Raw genomic sequence first — 24,868 nt, forward strand, 5'->3', positions numbered from 1 at the left:
CGCAGATCATGTCGAATTGCGCATCATAATATTGCAAAATTGCTCCTGTGCATGCAAGTGGATTTCATTGCACTTCTCAGTTTGGGAAATGCTCGATTATGACAATTCTCCGTGTGAGTGCACTAGCCCTGAACAGACATGTAGGTGAACCGTTTGTGGTGTCTCATAGCCTACCTCACGACCTTCTGCTTTCTTTCTTCATCACTTGTATCTTGCAGGTATATCATCCCGTGACGACCACATTGAAGTCTGAATTTGAAGTGTGAAGATGCTTCAGCAACCACATCGTACTTTTCCATTGCTTTCATTGTGCTTCTACTGTGCATGTGTATAACTTGTGGGGTAAACATGTGATGACATTGTATGCTGGCGACACGGTCAGCTGTTCATGCGTCTAACGTACACCTGCATGTTATGCATTGAAAAGGGTTTGCCACTTGCGATCCTGGGACGAGTATCAGGTCCGCTTTGTCCTGTGTGGGCTGTATCAGATTGCTGTTCACTTCTCTATCTGTTGGATATGTGACTTTCTGCAAGTTTCTGGTGTATGATGGCCACGTCCTTGCTTGTCACTTTGTATGATATTACATTCTGTATTCGCTGCTTCCATGGCATGGTCTGCAAACTGCAATCCTTGGGCAAATGTCATGTTTGCTATGTTGTGCTTTGGCCGTCAGCTTGTCTACACGCTGTAGTTGAATTATTTTTGTTTCACAACTGACTTCCTCAAGTACGGTGGCCACTGCTTTGCATGGCATTATACATGAAGAATTTCCTGTTTGTGTCGTGTGCATGTGCGTATGTGTGCGTGGCCACGTGTGTGTGCCGTGTGCATACACATGTTTGTGTATCTGTGTGCGGGGTAGCGAGGCGGGGAGGGCTGGTATGTATCAGTGTGTTATTGCAGTCGCATGGCTACATACAGTACATCGCGCGCGTGGTCATCATGTTTTCCTTCGGGGTTGGGGTGGGGAGGGAACGGAAAAAGAGCTGAAATTATCCATATAAAAATCGCTCTGTGAGCGGTTCTGAAAAACCTTTACTGGTACTGCCCCGTCGTAAAAGTAAGAAATTAGAACTGGCCCATTGTCCCCCCAAATGCGAACTGATCCACCTAAATCGCGCATGACGGGACCCGAACGCACCAGTAGCACGAGGTTCCTACCTGTGGATGCAGATGGGGACGTTGGTCCGGACCATAGGCCATGTACTGTACTAGCGGTAGGCTTCCCTATCAAAATAATAAATTCTACTGCTACTACTGGTGTTACCCTATGATCCTGTGCCCTCCCGACCTCGTGCTACTGGTGCGTTCGGGTCCCGTCATGCGCGATTTAGGTGGATCAGTTCGCATTTGGGGGGACAATGGGCCAGTTCTAATTTCTTACTTTTACGACGGGGCAGTACCAGTAAAGGTTTTTCAGAACCGCTCACAGAGCGATTTTTATATGGATATGATTGTACAGTCGACCTACCCTTATAACGATATTTGCGTCAGACCAAGAAATATTGTTATAAGGGTAACTCAATCTGCGGACAGCATGCTGTTTCGTTCTTTTTGAACTCATCAGCGCAGCACAGAGAAAATGAGGCCGAACCTGATAGCAGTGGAAATAAAAATTTCCAATCAGGCCCGAACGTACCTTGCCAGAGTGCTCAAACTGACAAGTCAGTGAGCTCTGCATAACGCAAACAGCAAAGGCACTACCTCACGCAAGAGTGCTCAACTGCTACAAGAGCAGGAGCGAAATACTCAATCTGCGGACAGCATGCTGTTTCGTTCTTTTTGAACTCATCAGCGCAGCACAGAGAAAATGAGGCCGAACCTGATAGCAGTGGAAATAAAAATTTCCAATCAGGCCCGAACGTACCTTGCCAGAGTGCTCAAACTGACAAGTCAGTGAGCTCTGCATAACGCAAACAGCAAAGGCACTACCTATAAGGGTAATATTGTTATAGGGGTAACCGGTTCATTTCATACACATACGTCATAATGCATGGATTTTGTTCATTTTTACACTCTTCAGAGCATAAAAAACTGACATACATGCACATTATGTACAGAGCAAGGTGCCCACTGGTGCCCCCATTGCATTTCGTCATGTCCCAGCGACTTATCAAGTGAAGCTTGCCCTACCTGGATAGTGGGCTCTACATCTTCCCTGCTAGATATTGTTATAAAATGGAAAATGTTGATTGGTCAGCCCATTTTATATCCTTATAGTGGTAATATCGTTATAGCAATATTGTTATAAGGGTAGGGCATTGTATACAAAAGCCATATGAGTGATTTGGTTTGGCAGAAAAATATCGTTATAAGGGTAATAATTATCGTTATAGAGGTTATCGTTATAAGGGTAGGTCGACTGTACAGTAAATATCGGATATAACGTGCCCCTTTGATTTTCGAAAATTTATCACTATATCCGGTGCATCACTATAGCCGATCTGCATGTTTGACCGACACATGGCACATGACTGCACATGAAATGATGCGCTGGAAAAAGCATGCTGAAAGTGCATGCATGCTCCGCGGACTGTGTGAGAGGCAACACAGCCAGAAACAGACAAGAGCATGCAGAAAGATACAGAAAAGGACAAGACCATACAAAGGGAGCGAGGGGTAGCGCAGCCAGAAAAGGACATGTGCATACAGAAACGGACAAGAGCATACAAAGGGAGCACATTGCAAGGGGCCAGAAACGGACATGTGTGTGCAGGTAAAATAATGGGTTGGTGCAAAAAGAGATCATGAGTACGTCGAGTGACATTCGTGACCACAGCTAACAGGGACACCTGTCTAAAATTGAGAATTTTCTCTCAGCCACGTCTGCTGCCAGATGCAACCAGGCAACACTGGATCAGTTTTGGAAGAAGTGAACTTTATTGAAAAAACAATTGTTTTGTGATCATCACTCTTGATCATTATATGCGATATTTTCCTGTACATTTGATATGGTTTGCTTCCTGAAGTCCATCACAATAAGCGATATATCGGTATAGCCGATAATAGTGTATATAGTGATATTTTAGCTGTATTTTTTCTGATTTGATTTTGATTTTGACGTGTTCTATCACCGGTATATCATTATATCCGGTCACTTTATAAACGATACTTACTGTACTTGGTTTTAGTTTGCATGCCTAGCTGCATCTGCGCTGCACTGCACTGCCACTGCACTGGCATGGTAGACGTACATAGTCGTGTAGATCTACATCATTGGAAAGGCTTCCTGTCTGAAGCCTTTCCATACTGGTACTCGATGTTCCAGTTTTGTGACACGAGAATGGCACGAGAATTAGTGTACCGCTGAGTGTACCGCTATACACGTGGTCGACACGTAGTCGACACGTTGTTGATACTTTTTTGACACGTGACCCCGTCAACGGTCTGCTTTGTGCCAATGCCACTCGGTAAACGCCGATGTCGCGTACGACAAAGACCACTATCCCGTACGCGAAATAGTTGAGAACTGCATGACGTGGACCTGACGGCAAGGACAACTGCGAGGAGGCCCCTTTCGGTACCCCTGACGGGAAGGAGAACTGCAGAAGTCGACGAAGTCGAACGAGGAGGCCCCTTTTCCGTACCCCATACTGCAAAGTGCCATTGATGGATACCTTTTGCACCTGGAACGACCCCTTAAACGCTGTCGCGGCGACTATCCCGTACGCGAAATAGTTGAGAACTGCTGACGTGGACCTTTTGCACCTGGAACGGCCCCGGCCCCGTAAACGCTGTCGTGTCGGCGGAGTGAATGTGCAGGGTACTACACGTGTGGGGTGAAAAGAATTGCTGCAAAGACCATGAAGACGTCCCCTCTACTAGGCTCTAGGCCTTTGCCTTTGGAGACATCGTCGGCGAACTGAATGCGCAGGGCGAAAAGAATTGCTGCAAAGACGTCCGCTCTAGGCCTTTGGAGACATCGTGGGAACTCCTTCCGGTACTATACAAACTGCTGACGTGGCCGTGGACATGTACATGGAGAGTCATGGTGGGACTTCATGTACATGGATACATGATGCGAATTCCTTCCGGCACCCTCGTACCGCAAAGCCAACGGTGGGGAAGGAGAAGTGCAGACGTGCAGGAAGACGAACGAGGAGGAACCAGGACGAGCGAGCAATGGCAGGACTAGCTGGACCGTAAGTAATAGCTGAATTGTGCATGACAACTTGACATCCATGCGGCACTTGCCACTTGCCACTGCATATTTCTTGTCCACTAACAATGTCAATGTCTCTCCTCTGCCCCCTGTGTGTCCACGGCCCCGTTTCTGAATTGGCCCGATGAATCGAATGTCTTCCGCAACTGGAACGGCCCCGTGAACGCTGTCGCGTCGGCGACTGAACGCGCAGGAGGGAAAATATTGCTGCGAAGACGTCTCCTCTAGACGACGGTAAGGCACCCCATTGATATGTTGCCAGTGTGTGCCAGGGTATCGCGCGATGGTGAATGAAGAATGATGAAGGGTACGGTGGGACTGTAGACCTGTTACCTTCTACTACTGTAACACGTTATCAGGTGGAGAGTGTCTTGTACTCACGTTATCAGGTCGAGAGCGTCTTGTACTCACGTTATCAGGTCGAGAGCGTATTGTAGTCACTCTCTCTATTCCTGTACTTCATTACGTTTAAGGTGTACGTATAACTTCTCAAAAAAAATTAATGGTCTACAGTCGTGTCGGAAGGGTACGGTGGGACTGTAGACATGTTACCTTCTAACACGTTATCAGGTGGAGAGTGTCTTGTACTCACGTTATCACTATTATCAGATCGAGAGCGTATTGTAGTCACTCTCTCTATTCCTGTACTTCATTACGTTTCAGGTGTACGTATAACTTTTCCAAGAAATTTAATGGTTCACGTCTTCAGATAGAGAGCGTATTGCACCCACTGTCTAGTCTCTGTAGTGCATTGAGATTTTGTTGATCGAACATGAAATGGATACACAGACAAAGCCAGGCCAAGTACATGGCGAGATGTCGCCAGAAGAACGTCTTCAGGTAGAGAGCGTATTGCACCCACTGTCTAGTCGATTTTGTGGATCGCACATGAAATGGATACACAGACAAAGCAGGCCAAGTACATGAGAGAGTGGACGATGTGCAGATCGACACGGCCTGCGGGTACTTCATTAAAGTTACCCGTGACATAACTAGGATAAATGTTAATCACTGCAAAAACATTGCCAAGTATGTGAGCACTTTGGACTTGACAGAAGAGTGCATGGGCGACGTTGACAAAACATACAATGGTGACTGTCGCTATCATGACAGCAGGGGCACATCGCACGCAGCATCGCAGATCGTGTCGAATTGCGCATCATAATATTGCAAAATTGCTCCTGTGCATGCAAGTGGATTTCATTGCACTTCTCAGTTTGGGAAATGCTCGATTATGACAATTCTCCGTGTGAGTGCACTAGCCCTGAACAGACATGTAGGTGAACCGTTTGTGGTGTCTCATAGCCTACCTCACGACCTTCTGCTTTCTTGCTTCATCACTTGTATCTTGCAGGTATATCATCCCGTGACGACCACATTGAAGTCTGAATTTGAAGTGTGAAGATGCTTCAGCAACCACATCGTACTTTTCCATTGCTTTCATTGTGCTTCTACTGTGCATGTGTGTAACTTGTGGGGTAAACATGTGATGACATTGTATGCTGGCGACACGGTCAGATGTTCATGCGTCTAACGTACACCTGCATGTTATGCATTGAAAAAGGGTTTGCCACTTGCGATCCTGGGACGAGTATCAGGTCCGCTTTGTCCTATGTGGGCTGTATCAGATTGCTGTTCACTTCTCTATCTGTTGGATATGTGACTTTCTGCAAGTTTCTGGTGTATGATGGCCATGTCCTTGCTTGTCACTTTGTATGATATTACATTCTGTATTCGCTGCTTCCATGGCATGGTCTGCAAACTGCAATCCTTGGGCAAATGTCATGTTTGCTATGTTGTGCTTTGGCCGTCAGCTTGTCTACGCGCTGTAGTTGAATTATTTTTGTTTCACAACTGACTTCCTCAAGTACGGTGGCCACTGCTTTGCATGGCATTATACATGAAGAATTTCCTGTTTGTGTCGTGTGCATGTGCGTATGTGTGCGTGGCCACGTGTGTGTGCCGTGTGCATACACATGTTTGTGTATCTGTGTGCGGGGTAGCGAGGCGGGGAGAGCTGGTATGTATCAGTGTGTTATTGCAGTCGCATGGCTACATACAGTACATCGCGCGCGTGGTCATCATGTTTACCTTCGGGGTTGGGGTGGGGAGGGAACGGAAAAAGACCTGAAATTATCCATATAAAAATCGCTCTGTGAGCGGTTCTGAAAAACCTTTACTGGTACTGCCCCGTCGTAAAAGTAAGAAATTAGAACTGGCCCATTGTCCCCCCAAATGCGAACTGATCCACCTAAATCGCGAATGACGGGACCCGAACGCACCAGTAGCGCGAGGTTCCTACCCGTGGATGCAGATGGGGACGTTGGTCTGGACCATAGGCCATGTACTGTACTAGCGGTAGGCTTCCCTATCAAAATAATAAATTCTACTACTACTAGTGTTACCCTATGATCCTGTGCCCTCCCGACCTCGTGCTACTGGTGCGTTCGGGTCCCGTCATTCGCGATTTAGGTGGATCAGTTCGCATTTGGGGGGACAATGGGCCAGTTCTAATTTCTTACTTTTACGACGGGGCAGTACCAGTAAAGGTTTTTCAGAACCGCTCACAGAGCGATTTTTATATGGATAATGGCCATTACATGGTGCTAGCATGCGCGATATGCTGTGCTGTTTGGTAGTGTGGCCCACGTGATACATGACACGTGCGCATGCACGTCCACGTCCAGCACTTGGACTTGGAGTTCAGGCAAAGCAGTAAAGCAGCGACAATCGCCGCAACCGTCGGTCGTGTCTTCCCCTACAAATACTGGACATCGAGTCTTTTCGCCAGTCGACTCACGCCACGGATCTGTGTTCTGTGAAGGTTTGGCTTGTCCTCGATTTTCAATTGACTGGGAGCTCCATTCCCACCAGGACGGACGACTTTGCTTTTTCAAGAGCGGCTGTCCATCTTCAAACAGTGTACAGTGGCGGAGCAAGAAACGTGAGGAAATGCTGCCAAAGAAACGAAGAGCCACGGTAAGGTGTTCAAGACTGAATGCATTGCGCGTTTATGTGTTGACGTGTTCCAAGCACTGCTGACTCGCTCTTGTTCTTGTAGGATGCTCCGATGGCACACAAGGAAATTGAGAAACGGCGCAGAGATCGCATGAACGAGTCCTACACCATGATTGAGGCCCTCTTGCCGGGAACCAGAGCCAACTCGGTGAGTAAGCGAGCAAGTGAGTGAATGAGTGACAGTCCCACACCACTGCGCTGTTGCATGGACGCTAGCCACCGTGCGTCCCACCTCATGGCCTCAGTGTTTGGGGCCGTGCGACTCGTAGTCGTAGATCAGAAAAAGAAAATAATTTCTTGTGAAAGATACCGCACGTGAGTACTGTCGGCTGTGGTGTGCTGGTTTTCTTTCTGCACACGAGCTGTCTTTGGTGCGCAATGTCGTGTGCGGGTGTGTGTGTGTGTGGTATGGTCACTCATTCCAAACGCGTATGTGTACTTGTCTTTGGTCGCATTTTTGTTGTTGTTTCAGGCTCATAACCTGGTCAAGGTGGAAGTGTTGCGTCGTGCCATACAGCATATCAAAAATGCCCATAGCAAGAGTGAGTAGAAGAGTAGTAATGTAATGTACTGTCTGTTGACATGTCTGCATCCAGCATGTTCTTGTCTTGTTTGATTGTTGAAGCCATACATGATGTAAGGTTTGAAAGCGATGACGTCAAAAGTTGTCAGAAGTCCAAATCTAATGGCAAAATAATAAACTTGTGGATCACTCTACAGTCCATTCAGAGAAAGATGATATCCTAGCTTTTGGCCATAAACGGGTCAAATTTTGAGTTTTCGTCACAACTTTTTTTGGCAATCCCCCATGGAATGCTCTTCCAATTGTGTTTTTGAAGTCTATTTCTCCAAAGAGCAAACCATAACAAGAATAGGATTTCGGCCAGGTTTTGACCCCAAAGCACTGAATTGGGGAAAAACCATGAAAATCCAGGCCTTTCACTCCACTTGCATAACAGTATGATTTGCGGTTCGAACCCCAGTTGAGGTACCGTTTTTGGACCCTTTTTTCAAGTTTCGAATCTCGCGGCACTGCACAGTGTACCACAAAATCGCCAAATACGGGAGCTCTCCAGCGCCAGCGCTCATCTTTTTTTCTGAATGGACTGTACCCATGCATGGGGACCTAGTTACTAGTGTTGCCAAAAAAATCCGGCCAATGCCAAGGGTAAAGTGGTATGGTACTTTATCGCTCATGGTGGCATCATGCATTTACACTACAGTAGACTCGTACGCCCAAGAACGCGGTTTCAGACGGCCAGCCTAGCAAAGTTCTTATTTTTCAGCGCCCCAGGCTACATTAATATTTCGCGTTCTTACGCATCCAACATGACCCGTGACGCTCATGTACAATGCACTTTGCGCTACATGTACCGGTTGTACACTTTACATGCACGTGTAGTATGTAGCGCTGCACTGGGTGATGTTTTCGCGAGGACCCGACAAGAGTGCAATACCAAAAATTGTCGCGTTCTTAAAAATCTTGGAGTTCGTTCTTAAATCCAGGCTGGGGCGTTCTTAGATTTCCAGCCTGGACGTTCTTGGGCGCCACGTTCTTGGGCGCCACGTTCTTGGGTGTGCGAGTCTACTGTAGCAGCACAGCACTGAACAGTCTGCACTGTACTTTGCATGCTGCAGTCGGGTCGAGCACTGCACTGAGCCGAGTATAATTATGCACATGATGCAGGCATGGCATAGGCGTGGCATGTGCCGTGCACTAGGCAGTAGCATTGTACGGCTACCAGTAGCTAGCATAGCATTGGCTGAATGTTGTTGGTGACGACTGTAGTATGAGATGTAGTATGAGATGTAGTATGAGATGTAGTATGAGATGTAGTATGAGATGTAGTATGAGATGTAGTATGAGATGTAGTATGAGATGTAGTATGAGATGTAGTATGAGATGTAGTATGAGATGTAGTATGAGATGTAGTATGAGATGTAGTATGAGATGTAGTATGAGATGTAGTATGAGATGTAGTATGAGATGTAGTATGAGATGTAGTATGAGATGTAGTATGAGATGTAGTATGAGATGTAGTATGAGATGTAGTATGAGATGTAGTATGAGATGTAGTATGAGATGTAGTATGAGATGTAGTATGAGATGTAGTATGAGATGTAGTATGATATGTAGTATGAGATGTAGTATGAGATGTAGTATGAGATGGCGTGGGTTTGGTCCCTCGTGTCACATGTACAGATATGGTAAAGGTAAGTTTGATAAATAATCTACGTGGAGATAATAATTTTAATATAGCTATGAATAGGATGAAGGTAAGTTTGATAGATCAACATTGTACAGGTACGCATGTTTTTTTCTGTACCAGGAGGGAATCCCCCCCCCCCCTTGGGAGGGCCTCATTCCAGTCACTACCGGTGGATGTGTCACTCTGCTGTGAAGGAAAACCACCCAAACAACTGCATCCCTACAAAACTGGATCCAAGCGGATACAAAACTGGATCCGAAGCGGATCCAAACATCACAGTTTGTCACGGCTGTGATGTAGCACTTTCAAGCCCTACTTAGAAAAAAATCTTGACCTACAAGGCTACGCTACGGTCTACAGCAACGTGGTGTGGAATAGAGTGCTCATTCGGCATCCCTCTGGTAGGGAGTTCGGTAACGTAACGTGACAGGTGAAAACTGCAGCTGTGACTCTCACATGGGCCCTGTGTGGCAGCTGTTTGGGCTGACTTGAAGCCCGCTTCTATCTTCTACCTAGGCCTCTTCTCCCTGGTCAATGCTATTCTGTTTTTTGGAGCTGATGTCATTTCTTTCATTAACACGGATGACATCACATGCCCTCCTCTCGCTCATTTGATCGGATATTGACACCGTTATTAGGCATGACACTGAAACGGGAGTGCTACATAAGCTGCTAATAATGCTACTTTGGAATGCACTCATGTTATGTATAATAGTGGCATTCCAGTATACGCATGTGTGTGCGCATGCAGTACAAAGTCACAGGGCAGGCCGTATGCACTGCACTGTACTCTGCTCGACGTGCATGGATGCGCATGTACAAACACGGCAGTCGAGGTGACGTAACAAATACTCGCCATGAGAAATATTGGGTCGAATGTGAAATCCGAACGAATATTAGAAAATTCGGTATATTCGTTTCACTACTACTTTCCAGTGATTGCACACATGCTGTGTTCGGAATAAATGTGGAGATGTGCTTTGAGCAGCGCCATTTCAAAGTGCTGGTTTCGGACTTATGCATGCCGTGCGCTGGCAGGAACAGTCGATTTTCGTGTTCAGCGGCTTCGACTCAGTCTAAAACAAGATATCCTTTTAGAAACCAGCCTGCAGCCATTTACCGGTGATAGGCCAAAATATCGAAGTGAACTGTGAACAATGAGAAGTGGTGATGATGAAAACGTGGGAGTTGCGTCAGTACGCGCACATGGCATGCATGCGCCAATCCTGTATCGCCGTGCACTTCAGTTCTCACTACAGCTGTCCGAAATAAAAAGAACTATTCCTACTTGTACAGTGTAGACAGTATAGACTGGCTGTGTATTGCGCAACAATCAGTATAGTGACGTTGGTGCGGGGGGAGGGGGGGTGCATGTGTGTGTGTTCGTGGGGGGGGGGGGGGGTGCGTGTGTGTGTGTGGAGGGGGGGGGGGGGTGATGTGATGTGTGTGTGTGTGGGGGGGGGGGGGGGGTGCATGTGTGTGTGTGGAGGGGGGGGGGGGGGGGTGCATGTGTGATGAATTTGCTGGAATCAATACCGTAGAATCCCGCGGATAAGCCCATGGGCTTATCTGTTTCACAAGGACATTTCGGTGGGCTTATACGACAATATGGGTGTAGGCAGTTCTCATTTTTACATGCACATGTACTACAGTCTATGCCGCAGCCGAGTCATCTCATGTATCGTATATTGGTATGCTGTGCTTGGTGAAACGGTACCCTAGCCTATTCTTTGGCCCTAGACAGTACTGTGCTGTTAGTTACATCATCATTGGCTAAACACAATGGGCCATGCTTAGATGTGTACATTGGGTAAGCAGTGGCTAAACACAATGGGCCATGCTTAGATGTGTCTGCAGCATGATGATTATAGGGTTGCAACGGGTAGGGGTTTGGCCGGGTAACGAGTTTGTGTATTTCTAATTTTCTCTTCGGGTAGCACAGGTACCCAGTCAGGTATTTTTTGACAAAGTTTGTACAGTGCGTGTGCAATTGTGCTACATAGAAAGTGTACAGTGAGCACATACAGGCAGCGTTGCGAAAATACCGCACTCCAACTACCGCACTCCAACTACCCTATCGGGTTCTGTTCTAATTACGGGTAGCACGGGTACCCTAGTACTAGTAGGCGATACCACCCGTACTAATGATGAAGTAGCCGATGACACCCGTACTAATGATGAAGTAGCCGATGACACCCCTACATTGTAATGATGAACACGCTGAGAGTACATCTACCGGTACTTCCTCTTCTGTTGTGTACTAGTGGCAGAGGCGGGAGGGACAGTGGCAAAGCCAGTGACATCACCGTCAACATCGGCGATGTCACTGCCACCATCGGCAGTGGATGCTTCGTCTGCCATGGCAGTGTCAAGCTCAACTCTGCACCAAGACGAGGTTGCTGGTGATGGTGATGGTGGTGGTGGTGGTGGCAGTGCTGGTAGGGAGTTCAACGTCAACCTGCATAGGCTTAGAGGCATACAGGACTGCATCCAGGATTCACAGCAGCTCCTGATAGAAAACGGGATGCCAGTGCGAGATCCAGAGCACGTTGCTATAATGTCACGTCTCGAAAGCTTTTACAGTTGCCAGGAGAGCGCCTTGAAGTCACACAAGAAGAAGAAGACAAGTTCGTATGGTAGCAGTGCTAGCACCACGATCACCAGTCAAGCCACCGCGGCGGATCCTGGAAACCACTTACCCGTAAGTTCAAGAAACGGCCAGCGCTCAATTACGGAGTTGATAGATGCAGCCAATTTGATGCTGCACAGCACTCCCGAACCAGGCCAGGCATACTTAGCAGACCCGGCAGCGCTAGAGCTAGAGCCAGAGTCACTGCCAGTGCCAGACACAGCTCCAACCTATGGCCTGGATCTCATCTCAACAGTGGCTACAAGAGGAGTAGGCCGTGGGAACAGCACACCAGCTGACAGGCCTGCACCTATCAGTGCATCCACACTGCCTGATGCTAGTGCCACTCTTCCTGCTGCTAGTGCCGCTCTTCCTGCTGCCAGCGCACCTCAAGCAGTCTTCCAACTCCCCACCGCTAGCCAAGCGCAGCAGCCTCTGCAGTCTCCAGCACAAAGCGCTACTCAGCACTACCTGTTGGTGCCGCAGTCGGCAGCAGGCGTGTCCACCGCACCAGTGCATTTGACCCCAACAGGTGTTCTTCACACCAGTGCTTCAAACACTGGTGTGACAGGTGCAGCTGTAGCTCAACAGCACCATATCATACCTCTCATTGATCAGTCTCACCTAGCCATGCTGCGCACAAGCGATGCTGAACAGGGCTTTTCCAACCAGTTAGTACAGGTGCCGCAGCAGCAGCAGCCGCAGCCGGTGTTCTCAGTAGCTGCCAACATGCTAGCCCTGGCATCATCTACAGCAGCTGCGGGTGCAGCTGTATCAAGCATGCCAAGCATGGTCTCTGGTTGGTCATCAGCAGGGATTCCAGGCGTCTCAGCTGTGAGCAACATGGCCAGCACTGATCCTCATCCATCTGTCTAGTACTGTGGATACACTGAGCTATGCGTGCCCGCATCGCTCTACTGGAATGCTGTAAGTAAAAGAAATAACGTCAAATGCTCATCTTCCCACAAGCTGGTCTTGAACATAACCATGCCTCAGGTTGTCTTGTACAAAGCTCCTCCTGCTCCTGCCACTGTTACTGTTACCATTCTGATACAGGTTCCAACTAGAGAATCACCTATGCCACCTGTTGCCTTGTACAGCATATGTATGGTTTGCCCTTTAGTCGTGTCTGCCCCTTTCTTCATATGTAAATATTGACCTATGTTGCTTCCTCTTCCTATAAAGTTACGCCAACTGTCCTAACGTTGTACAGCACCGTCCTCACCCACAACCCACTCACAGGTGTACAATCTCGCACAACCTATTCACCAGTGTACACTTCCCCGCACCTCTATATAGGCTATAGTCATGTGACTGACTCATACTCATAGTCAATGCTGACATTGTGAATAAGACCCAGCTGTATAATTTCTTATCAAATTGTATGTGCCACCATTGCCAACTGATCCGGCGTATAGACACTATACATTGCACTGTTCATTTCATCAGTATGGTACATCAAGTATCCCCGCTGCAGCGAGCAGCCACCATCCGTTTTCTCTCTTCCGCGAAGCAAACCTAGCAACGCTGGCAGGATGAGTCTCAAGTTTGTTGCGGAGATGCTTGACTGTATCCGCTGTCCGGCATGCAGTGCTGAACACCATCACATCATCAGTCTCGGCATGGCATTGTATATAGTGTACTACTATCACATCGTGGCATGGCATTGTATATAGTGTAGATATGAACGCTCTCCCGTTTGATTTCTACTGTGCAAAGTAAGTGCCGGGAGATTCGGCAACATGCTACTCTGCTACTCTGCATGTACTGTCTATCCCAATAACATGTACATGTGTATGGTGTGTACGAAGTTATTGTTTTGATTATCACAGCACTATTATAACACAAGTACAGCCACTGCCGCTATAGTATACACAGTGATCTAATTATTATTTTATCAGTTCCTAATCGGCAGCCGTGCTGCTACCCACGTGCAGTCAACTGGGAACATGTGGCCAGGAACGAGCGGTGCATTGATGCGGCTGATGGTGTTGTGGGCACTTGTGGTGCCAGTGGTGTGGGACGTACCTCCTCACCCCACCGTTAGGCGCAGCATCTGCCGCTGGATTCCGGTGTCAGCGGCCGCCGTGAGTTCCCTCGGGAGCGGACACAATAATTTACTGTTTTTGAATAGTAATGAAACGGCTGATTCATCCTGCTATTTTAAAATTATGTTGCATGGCTCTGAAGGCTGAACATCTGGTACTTCTGTCTTTTTTTTGTGGATTGGGCAGTTGTGCGCCAAAACTCCTCTTCTGCGCCATTCATATCTTGTCGGTTTTTGTGAGTGGGTGTGAATGTGGGTGTGTGAGTGAGTGTGTGCGGGCGTGCATGTGTTTGCTAGGACTGGCATGCATAAGCGACATTGGGATGAGCTTAGTCAGTAGTGCTCACAACTGCTGCCCCCCCCCCCCCCACCACCACCAGGGATAGAGCCAGGATCTGCTATGAGGCATCCAAGCCGGGGTGCTCGCATGCATGATTTCTTTGTTTCAAAGAACCGAGTGCATTACCGGTGGGCATACTGTGGTGGGTGATTATGTGCTTTCAAGACTCGAAAGTGGATGGCCGCTATCTTTTTTTCCTTTTTTTAATGTCAGTTTGCATTTTCAAGAAGGCTGGGTGTTCATGCTTTCCCGTCCACTTGACTGACTCCTGGCTTTCTTTTGAATATTTCCGAAGTAGCTATACCTTTAATCGGCTCGGAGACAATAATTTGAATAATGCTACAAACAATTCATAAAAAATAAAAGGACCAATGAACTACAAGTTGCGCTGTCATGTCCACTAACACCACCAGCTACTTAACAATCAGCTCATGCGATAACATTGCACGGCACTGAAGGACGGAGCTGATTGTTTAGTAAATGGTGGTGTTAGTGGACATTATGGCGTAGCTTGTAGTTCCTTAGTCCTTTTTCATTTTTTATAAATCAATCCTTGGCTCTCCATGCTACGAACAATACCAAACTTCCTCATCCGGCTACGAGTATACACACATGTAAGCGAGGTCGGTTTAGTTTTTCTCCAAGAACGGTTTCCTGTGATATTCGTCAGTTGGAATACATGTACATCACAATCAAAAATCAGAGAAGAAGAACAGAATATTATTATGCAGAGAAAGTTTGTATTTGAGCAATTAGTCACTTGCTCAATCTCTGTATACATGTATACTTAGCTACTACTAGTACCGGTACATGTATTCTGTTCTTCTTTCCTGATTTTCTGATTGTGATCTATTCCAACTGACGGTGCCACAAGAAAATGTTCTCGGAAACACTCAACCGACCTCGCTTACATGTGTGTATTATGATCATGAGTCATGAGTGCGCTTTTGGTCCATAGCCTTTATTACAGCTACCATTAATATTTAATACACGGGCATTGCAATAATAAGGGCGCCGGATGTCGTAGTATGGAGAAACCCTCGGTCATGCAGGTGCGAACTGATACTCTACAGAGAAGATTCTTTTAATTAACGGCTTTATCGGCTGAAAAGAAATCCCCGGCCGTACATGTACTATTCTTTGATGCAGGATATTATTAAAATACTGATAATCGCTCGTGCAGAGCCTGCAGGTAAGACATAGGCAGTTCGCAGGCTGATATTCACAGCACTGTCAACCTTGCGAATAACGACCCTCCATCGGCCGGGTACTGAGTAAATCGGCCCTGTTGCAATGGGGTATTATAAACATTAAACAGTGAAGTGAAAATATTCAAATTTGTCGATTTCCAGAAAACGTGGATAACTTTGTACGAGACAAGTCCTGTGTGCTAGTGGACATAGTCCACTGTCTTGCAGTTAGGCATGGGCGGGTAATGCTAGTTATTTACTGCGATAATGCTAAAGGCAATACTCACAATATGAGGATATAATGCCACTTATAATGCTCACCGTGACTACTCCATAATGCCAGTTTGAAAGTTGGAAAAGTCGATTTAAGAAGGCCGTCTTGGATCAAGGCCAAAGCGTAGAAAAAAACTTAAAGCGTAGAAAAAAAACTTAAACAGCAGTGAGCATGTTGTCTGAAACAATCCACTGAGAAGGTTGATTTGCAACGTCAAGTCTCCGGACGAAGCCGGACGGGTTCAGATGCACGATTTTTTCGGAACTGGACCTAGCCAGCTTCATGCATGACACCGTTGTCGACCGGCAATTATGCTTGTAATGCCAATTTTGCGTGCGAAATGGTGTTATAATTCCAGCATTATGCCACCTGAGAAAAGGGACTATAATGCCAGCCATAATGCTAGCGTTACCCGCCCATGCCTACTTGCAGTGTATGGTTCAGAAAAATAGACACCGTAAATAGTTCCCGCTATGGCCTTTGAAATTTGGCTATTTTTGCGATGCTTTTTAGTGATATTGCTGGAGATACTGGCCATTGCTGGCCTGAAAGTAGGCATGGCTCAGTGTGGTAATGATGTGAAGACTACTCAGGCGAGGTAATGTTGGCATGGTGTATGGCTGTTGTACTTGTAGACCCCAAATGAAGCATACCTGCAAAATTTGAGCGAAATCGGTCAGCTATTTGCACGGTTACAGCAGGGTAGGCAAGTGACTTCTACATGATTGTAGACTTAGGGCGCGTTCGAATTATCACTCTTTGACTTTTCGAGGAGTTTCGTTTTTCTGAAGAGGTGGCCTTATTGGCCTCTTCAGAAAAACGAAACTCTTCGAAACTCCACAACCTCATCCGATGGGAGAGGTCGATTAGTTCCGAAGAGTTTGGAATAGCTACGTCGAGATGGTCAATCTGATCTGACGTGCAATGTAAAATAAAACTTCAAACAAACAAAACGTCACTATCGCCATGACAATTCCACTGAAAAACTCTAAAAATGATAGAACCGTTCAGGCGTGAAACTCTGAGTCACAGGCTCACAGCCAACCCAAGCTCCGTATCCCATTCTATTCTTTTTGTAGAACCGTTCTATAGGGCTTGAAAGTGCTACGTCATAGCATAGCAACAATTTCAAAAAATGGATCCACTTGGATCCAGTTTTTGTATGGATCCAAGCACATTTCAAGCGGTCTTACCCACAGCATGGTGATGTAGCCAGTGAAACTGACTGATTTGGCTACTGGGGGCGGGGTTACAACTGGTGGCGAAATAAAAGTCACACCTGCATGCGACATGAGTGGGTTGCTATGCACCCACATACTTAGGCAATAGCAAAGTCACACCTTAGTGGATCCAAAAATAGAAATCTGATGTCAACTTACTACTCCCTGGCCGTTTTGACGTCATCACTTTCAAGCCCTATTGCATAGTAGTAGTAGTAGTAGTAGAATTTATTATTTTGATACGGAAGGCCCTACAGACGTTGCCGTCTTGTTACAGGGAACCCTAAGTGCTCTTTACAGAGCGAAACAAAAACGGATAGATGCTCAACCTGACGACACGAGACAGGCAGCATATTGGGACACTTCAACACTTACTAATCTCTTTTAAAAAATTGTTCGAACAGTTGATGAAGGAATTCGAACGCGCCCTAAGTATGGGAATAAAATGGAGCACAGCCCCGCACAGTCAGTGCGCACACAGCCAAATGATTGCCGTGCAAGTAGCAACGAAAGCGCTAACTCTACAACCAAGTGTCCACCATATCCATGTAACCCGTAAACCGTTTGCGCATGTCCGCTACATTTTACTCAAACGTACTTCTCACCAGGGAGTCGTAAAAGCCCTTTACGAATCCCTGCTTCTCACACCTCACGTCTCTCGCCCCTGTACTAGCTGTCTTCTAGCGCCTTTACTGGCGCCATTGCATCGTGTATTCTATCACCTTTTCCATAATATAAAAAGGCTGAGAGCTAATCATTCAGATAACTACTTACTTTCCCCGGTTACTAATTACACTGATAGCACAGGATGTTTAGTGTTCTGCTTTTGGCGGGTGTGCTGCTCGCTCTGCTTACCGTCCACGTAGGTCTACTCGTCGTTCGGAGGATTATCCAATATCGAGATAAAGACTGCTCAGCGCGCTAGCGTAGGAAGCCGATGGATGCCTCTGAACTCGGAATTGCGGAAGCCGCCACTCCGCCTCACCAAAGAGCCGCCTTTGTTCAGAGCCAATTCCGTCATGTTCAAAGACGTAACTAGTTTGCAGCGGTGATAGACTTGCTTGTCGTTACGACGTTAGCATTCCCCAATGCGGCCCAGAGAGTCGACTACGCTGCAGGATTCTTGACGGGAAACGCTTGTCTTTGGTTGATACTACATGTAGTGGGGGCTAAACAAGTGTTTTCCGACTGCCCGGCTCTGAAGCGAGGCACTCGGCAAGGTGTGTGGGCCACGATACAGCGAGGAAACAGCGCGCTTGGGACTATTTTCCGCAGCTCTGCATGGGCTACTGCTTTCACTTTCCTCAGCTTGCAAAAGCCAGTAATAATTGACGACCGCACGCGCACCATGTACCAGAGAGCGCTGCTGACTGCTGTTTTCCAGGGCCTAGGGCCAGTAGGGGTCTTTGTGCCTCACATCCACCGACAGGGCCTGCGTGAGCATACGCGTCAGCGCCACCGGGCAGCAGATCTAGGTGCCCCTGCTCCCGCGACCACGGGCTTCGCAAGCTGATGGTCCAAGACCACGTCTAGCTGCAGCTGCGGTCAAGCTTCAGCTTGCAGGAAGCCAGGGTCACCTCGATTGCCCCGAGGGTGGACAGCCAAACCCAAACGCTGGTCGCCGTATTACTACGAAAGGGCGTAGATTTACGCTTGCTGGCGCCAACTCAAGCACCCACACACTGTCTGTGACAGTTACCAGCCGCTAACCAATTCAGACCTCTGGAGATTGAGGACGTGGAACGTTGCTCTCCAGAAACTCACGAAGCCGGAACCATCTACAGTTATAGAAAAGTGTAGAACTACTACTAGTACTATGTGCTGTTGCGGAGAGTTGTTTTGAGCAACGTTATGTGACTGTGAGCGTCGGTGATGAACCCGAGCACGGTCGGCTTTGCGTGCATGGAAAGATCAACGGCCGGCGTGCAGTGATGTTGATGGAATCCAGGTTCGACACGTGATTTCATCGCAAAACTACATGTAGAAGAGTTTGTTGACAAAGCACCAGCTTGACACCAATGGAAGTTCCTGCAGATTTCTACACAGCGCGCTAAAGAGTACATAAAGTAAAGGTGACCCCCCGGTGGGGGATCCAGTACAGTGTGGAGCAGCACTTTACAGTTACGATAACCGTTCCGTGGCTTACACACAACTAACTAGTACATAGTTACTATCCCAGCATCAACTTTGGACGGCGAGCCTTTTGTTGCGAAGTACTAGTAGGCTCCAGCTAACCGGATGACACTGTGACAGTGGAGCGCCCAGCCGTGGTGAGTATGTTCATCAGTGGCCGCCAAGCTCATGGCCTGAAAAGTGGAGCCGGGAGGGATTGCATGGGTCAGGAGAACCGACGCATGATCCGGAGCACAACTCCAGGAATCAGAGCAACAGGACATCCAGGACCTGCTCAAGAGGTACCAGGCTGTGTGTTCCATATGAGCTGCCGAATTAGCTTCTCGGAAAGACCAATCAACAGTGAAATCAAGATAGAAGATGGAGCCAGGCCACGATCGCCACCTGCCGCTACCGCATGCCGAAACCAGAGATGGAGGAGCTTCAGCTCCAGTCACAGTTGTCAGAATTGCTTGCAAAGGGATTCATTGAGCCAAGTAAGTCACCATACAGCGCACTTGTGTTTTTTGTGAAGACGTCAGATGATACTCTGAGAATGGTGTGAAGACGTCAGATGATACAGTCTGAGAATGGTGTGCGATTGGCGAGTATCTTTAAGTTTATTACAGTCAAGAACAAAACTTGTTTGCCCAATATTGATGATCAATTTTTTTTGGCACAATCCAGGGCAGTGCATATTTCTCAAAGTTTGACTTGCAGTCAGGGTACAACCAAACCATAATTCGAGAGGCAGATGTTTCGAAGACGGCTATTGATATGTCATTCGACCACTTCTACTTTAGAGGCATTGGGTTCGGGTTGACTGATCGTCTCCCCCCCCCCCCCCCCCGGCCACCTTTCAGTTCATGGATTCTATTCTGAAACCGTTTATCAGAAAAATTGTTCTACATGTACTGAGTAGCATTATCAGGAGACATTCTAGTATTCAGCAAGACCTGGTAGGATTATCGTCATCTTCAAACAGTCTTAGAAACATTCAGAAAAAGCGAGCTGTATTGCAAACAGACTAAATGCTTGGGGCTTAAAATCAACGGCACATCAATTCCCCCTGATCCTAAGTGGTGCTGTGAAAACTGCCTGGCCAACTCTGTCGTCAATGTTTGGTGTCACTGTCGGGAAGTTTCTGGCTTTTTATGCAAATGATTTCATGGGGTGAGTCCGTGGATTTTCTAATGGGCGCGCTAGGCACACCGCGTGAGTCAGCGGATCTTCTAATGGGCGCTATGTATGCAGCGAGAGTTGCTAATGCAAGTGCAGTGGTGTGCCACGAGTCCGCGACTTCGCGGTAACGCATTTCAACTGATGTAATCGCATAACATCCACTGTAAGTTAAAACAAACATCCGGCGCATATTTATTTTCGACTATTTTCAGCCTGGGCATTTCGGGCCAAAAATTTGTTGTGGCTGGAATTTTGTTTTGCAAGGTTCAGTGTTACATTGTGACAGTTTATACGTATACGAGCCTGTACAGACAGCAAGCAGAAGTACAGGCTGATAACTTTATGTGGCCGAAAGAGATTTTAACCCTGGGAGGCCGAAATTTAAATACGCCAAAAATGTGTGGACTTACAGTATAAGGCTTGAAAGTGTGACGTCACAGCTAGCCCGGAGTCATGACAACGCTGACTTTTGGATCCGCTTGGGTCCAATTTTTGTTTGGATTCGTACCCGTCTGGGTGGTTTTCCTTCACAGCATACTGATCCAATCGACCGGTAGTGACGGGACTGGGCCATTCAGGTCAGAAACCCACTTCTGGTACATGAAAAATCACACCTACATGTACGTACGGCACGAGGGGTCCACCCACCACTGCCCTGGGCAGAGTGGGTTCAAAAGTGGGTATAGACCTTTTGCGCGTTGTACAGATGTACGAAGTTCAGTACTAGGGCGTAGGTGTGTACAGCCCCGGTTGGTTGTTCATTGTGTGCTATGCATGCGCATTTGACCAATTTTAGCCTCATAATCAATGGCAAACAATCCCTTTTCCAGCTTCTTCACTTTGGTCTAATGACTAGCTAGATCTTTGTCAGAAAAGGTTTTCGTTTGAAATGCCTTCAGGGCCCATTTCTTAGTGGAAATAGCAGAAAATACAATAGGGTCCTGCACATTCAACACCCATTAGGTTCTACGGTACGGGATTTCGTGCATCTGCTCAACGGGCAAAAGGCTTATTGGTCGTTAGATTTTGACTTCTGACATCATCGCTTTCAAGCCCCTTCCGACGGTTCATAGATCGACACTCGACTATCTCGCGAATAACTTGATCATAGCTGTTGTACATGTGGTTGCCATGAATAGGAAATATCATTCCCGAAAACGGCGAAAACCATGCTAGTGCATCGAGGGCATTGCTGTTTAAAGTGCTGGATTGATGGTGGACGACTGGACTGCAATCATTGCTGGTCCCATGATAGCAGGGACTGCACTTTCCCGGTGCAACCACCCAATCCTAAGAATATGCAAGAGATTTGTGGGAATGACTCAGCAAGATGAAAGTCAGTGTCAGTGTATGGCTCTCAGTGTGCCTAGCTATACAGTGAAACCTGCTGTCTAAGACGACCGCTCCAGCCTCCAGCCGCCAGGGACCACGTACATGGTGGTAGTGTACAGGTGATCTCTCTATCCAGGGACCAGTTACGTACATGGTCGTAGTGTACAGGTGATCTCTTTATCCAGGGTCAGTTGAATGGAGATAACATCCCTTGGCCCTAGTTGTAGTGGTCTTCTGGGAAAGGTGGTCGCCATATCTGTCACCTGTATGTCAATATAACTTATTTTTTATAGACCTGGTCACCGTATTACGCTCTCTTGCGTCAGCTTGGTTGAGCACACTGGTTAGCATCAAGGTATCTACCTAGTACCGTCGTGCAAAGCTCTGTATGTGTCTCGCAATCTGATTTGATGCTTGAGCCATTAGAATGCTTTATTATGGAGGTTTAGCATCACAAATTTCACGTTCGAGCTCGCGAACATTTTTCGGTTCGCGAACTTTCGAGTTCGGAAAAAGTAGTCGAAACACGAATCGCAGATTCGTGTCAGGACAGTCGTAAATTTACTACGCTGTTCTGTCTGTACACAATCATGTACATGTACGACGTGTCAACGTCATGCATGTGCGAATTCTGTTTGCTAATAATTCTCATAACGCAAATTCCCTCACTGAGTTCGACTCCTTGGAGAGCGAATACGAACGCGAATTTCATCTCGCTAAACCTCCGTATTATTCACTTCAAGTGGACCGCATTGCCGCATTGCCATTTGTTCAGCATCTAACTCTGAGCTCCGCTGATGAGACCTAACAAGTTTGAAACAGCTAGCTGTCCGGCGATTTAGCATCGAGCAACTGGCAAAGAAACTACCCCTATGAGCATGACAACGTTCAACGTCCATTCACAACGTTGTTGCCTCCAAACCATCTAATTCGCAAGCCTGCGCTGGGGACAACAATGTGAAGAAGAGGTTGGTGCGACTTCGGCGATAGTAGGGAAGAGTGTGTTGCTCCCTACATGGGAGCTCGCGGTTTTCCTGCTGACTTGAATGCTCACTTGACTGACTCACGACTGCCATCCAGAGCACACGAAAAGTCCATCGAACCGTCCACTCGGCAAACCTGCAAGAAAGCACCACTCCCTGCTCAATACACAGTGTTTCGGGGAATTCACCCCTCATCAGTTCAGCTTGAGTAGGCTGAGGAAGATTGGACTTCTTGTGTGCTCTGGATGGCAGTCGTGAGTCAGTCAAGTGAGAATTCAAGTCGGCCGGAAAACCGCGAGCTCCCATGTAGGGAGCAACACACTCTTCCCCTACTATCGCCGAAGTCGCACCAACCTCTTCTTATCCTATACTGAGTTGCTCATATGCACATAATTTTGGCTGCCTTGTTTATTGTGTGTTCTAAATTGTCTGGAAAATACTTGTAGGGCCTAGACCTGAACGCATACATGATGGTGTTCAGTCAACTAGTGCTATTCAACGGTGCCACGGGTAGCTGTATTGATGATGCATGAGTCCGGGGTCATCACTGCAAGAACCTCTGGACCTAAGCCCGAAGTAACGTTCAACTACATGTATACACAATCTTGGCAGAAAAGAAGTCTGCCCCCTGATGCCCTCATGTATTCTCGGTCTTCGGAAGGGTGTGCCTTCTATTGCTGATGTACCAATGATTTTGAAAGATATTCAGATGCCGTAGTTCGGAGCCTTTTGTCCAAGTCCCAGCATCGCAAAAAAGGGCAGGGAACACCACAACAGCATCCGCCCGACAGCGACACCTCAGATTCAAAGATCGATTCTCAGACAAAACTTCCATCAGACCGTGCCAAAGGCCTCCAGTGCTTGACAATGTGGGCCTGCACGTCCTGGAAATACACAAATGTACAGCATGGACACCCATCAGCAAGCCAAGAAGAAACCATCATGTTACTTCTTTCACCTTCCTCTTTCCTCCTTCCTTATGCAGAAGAAATTTCAGATTTTCTTTTCTAGTAGAATGTTCCGGCTTCTTTCTCCTTCCTCATGCAGACGCAACAAGAGCGGTTGACCAATCACTACAGGTGCGAAGTTCTCACAGCCAATCAGAGTTCAGCAGGAGACCAGCCAGGATGGGCTTTAAAGGGGAAGTTAAGGCAAAAATTAAAATTTCACCAGTTGTAGTCTTCGGGGTGCTGAGTCGAATGGTCTTGGTCCGAGAAAGCTGAGACGCTCCCTTCCTACTTGAATCCCAATCGAACTCGCGCACTTCCACCGAAACTGGGTGACTGCGCCCTACTAGATGGGGATTTGTATGCAAAATGTCACTAAAAGCGCCATTTCGTTCTTATAAAAGCACGGATGACCGCGATTGGCCCATATGTTGTAGTCTTTTGGACGCTGAGTCGACTGGTTTTGGTCCGAAAAGGCTGCGATGCAGCGTTCCTCCTTTATTCCCAATCGAACATGGTTGAACAAGCGGTCACGTGCTCTTGGGTGCCCAAATCACCTGGTCACCACGCCAGCAGGCGACAACTTTCACACCAAGGTTCAACTCGAGTTCAACTCGAGTGACAGGACTGCACCCAAAAAAGGTCAAACAGGCTAGTAAGTTGTACCCTGCAGGCACGGTGACCAGCTGACTGGTGTACGCAGGAGCACGTGACCACTTGTTCAACCATGTTCGATTGGGAATAAAGGAGGAACGCTGCATCGCAGCCTTTTCGGACCAAAACCAGTCGACTCAGCGTCCAAAAGACTACAACATATGGGCCAATCGCGGTCATCCGTGCTTTTATAAGAACGAAATGGCGCTTTTAGTGACATTTTGCATACAAATCCCCATCTAGTAGGGCGCAGTCACCCAGTTTCGGTGGAAGTGCGCGAGTTCGATTGGGATTCAAGTAGGAAGGGAGCGTCTCAGCTTTCTCGGACCAAGACCATTCGACTCAGCACCCCGAAGACTACAACTGGTGAAATTTTAATTTTTGCCTTAACTTCCCCTTTAAAAGTAGTCATTCCAGGAGGGGATGGTGGTCGGGAAAAACAGCGATGATCAGCAAGCACTCGCTGAACTCTGATTGGCTGAGGTGAGGCCGGTTGACGAATCAGGTGTGAAGTTCACAGCTAGCATATGCTATAAAAGTAATCATTCCAGGAGGGTACGGTGG

At 47.3% G+C, this 24,868-nt stretch overlaps 1 protein-coding gene and 2 long non-coding RNA genes across 3 annotated transcripts in view; 2 read left to right on the top strand and 1 right to left on the bottom strand.

The window, feature by feature from the left end:
* Positions 1-3,223: 3,223 nt before the first annotated feature.
* Positions 3,224-6,065, top strand: LOC135814706 (uncharacterized). Its single transcript, XR_010553209.1, has 2 exons — positions 3,224-4,400; positions 5,521-6,065. It is a non-coding gene; the product is annotated as an uncharacterized LOC135814706 (long non-coding RNA).
* Positions 6,066-6,872: 807 nt separating this feature from the next.
* LOC135814707 (polyhomeotic-like protein 2) lies at positions 6,873-14,290 on the top strand. The gene is made up of 4 exons (XM_065327874.1): positions 6,873-7,145; positions 7,228-7,332; positions 7,657-7,726; positions 11,659-14,290. The coding sequence occupies exons 1-4, from the start codon at positions 7,119-7,121 to the stop codon at positions 12,897-12,899; spliced, it is 1,443 nt and encodes a 480-aa protein (XP_065183946.1). The 5' UTR covers positions 6,873-7,118; the 3' UTR covers positions 12,900-14,290.
* An 8,803-nt stretch (positions 14,291-23,093) lies between these two features.
* Positions 23,094-24,868, bottom strand: part of LOC135813634 (uncharacterized) — a 14,576-nt gene continuing 12,801 nt past the window's right edge. The window contains exon 3 of the long non-coding RNA XR_010553059.1: positions 23,094-23,587. This is a non-coding gene — a long non-coding RNA (uncharacterized LOC135813634). The remainder of the gene's footprint in view (positions 23,588-24,868) is intronic.

The sequence above is a fragment of the Sycon ciliatum genome, chromosome 4, assembly GCF_964019385.1.
Source record: "Sycon ciliatum chromosome 4, ocSycCili1.1, whole genome shotgun sequence".
Taxonomy (NCBI): Eukaryota; Metazoa; Porifera; class Calcarea; order Leucosolenida; family Sycettidae; genus Sycon; species Sycon ciliatum.

Bases quoted from the DNA above. Each gene is read 5' to 3' on its own strand.
- LOC135814707 (XM_065327874.1), top strand. From the start codon at position 7,119: ATGCTGCCAAAGAAACGAAGAGCCACG. The intron at 7,146-7,227 runs GTAAGGTGTTCA...TTGTTCTTGTAG, and splicing joins CAAAGAAACGAAGAGCCACG to GATGCTCCGATGGCACACAA. The intron at 7,333-7,656 runs GTGAGTAAGCGA...TTGTTGTTTCAG, and splicing joins CGGGAACCAGAGCCAACTCG to GCTCATAACCTGGTCAAGGT.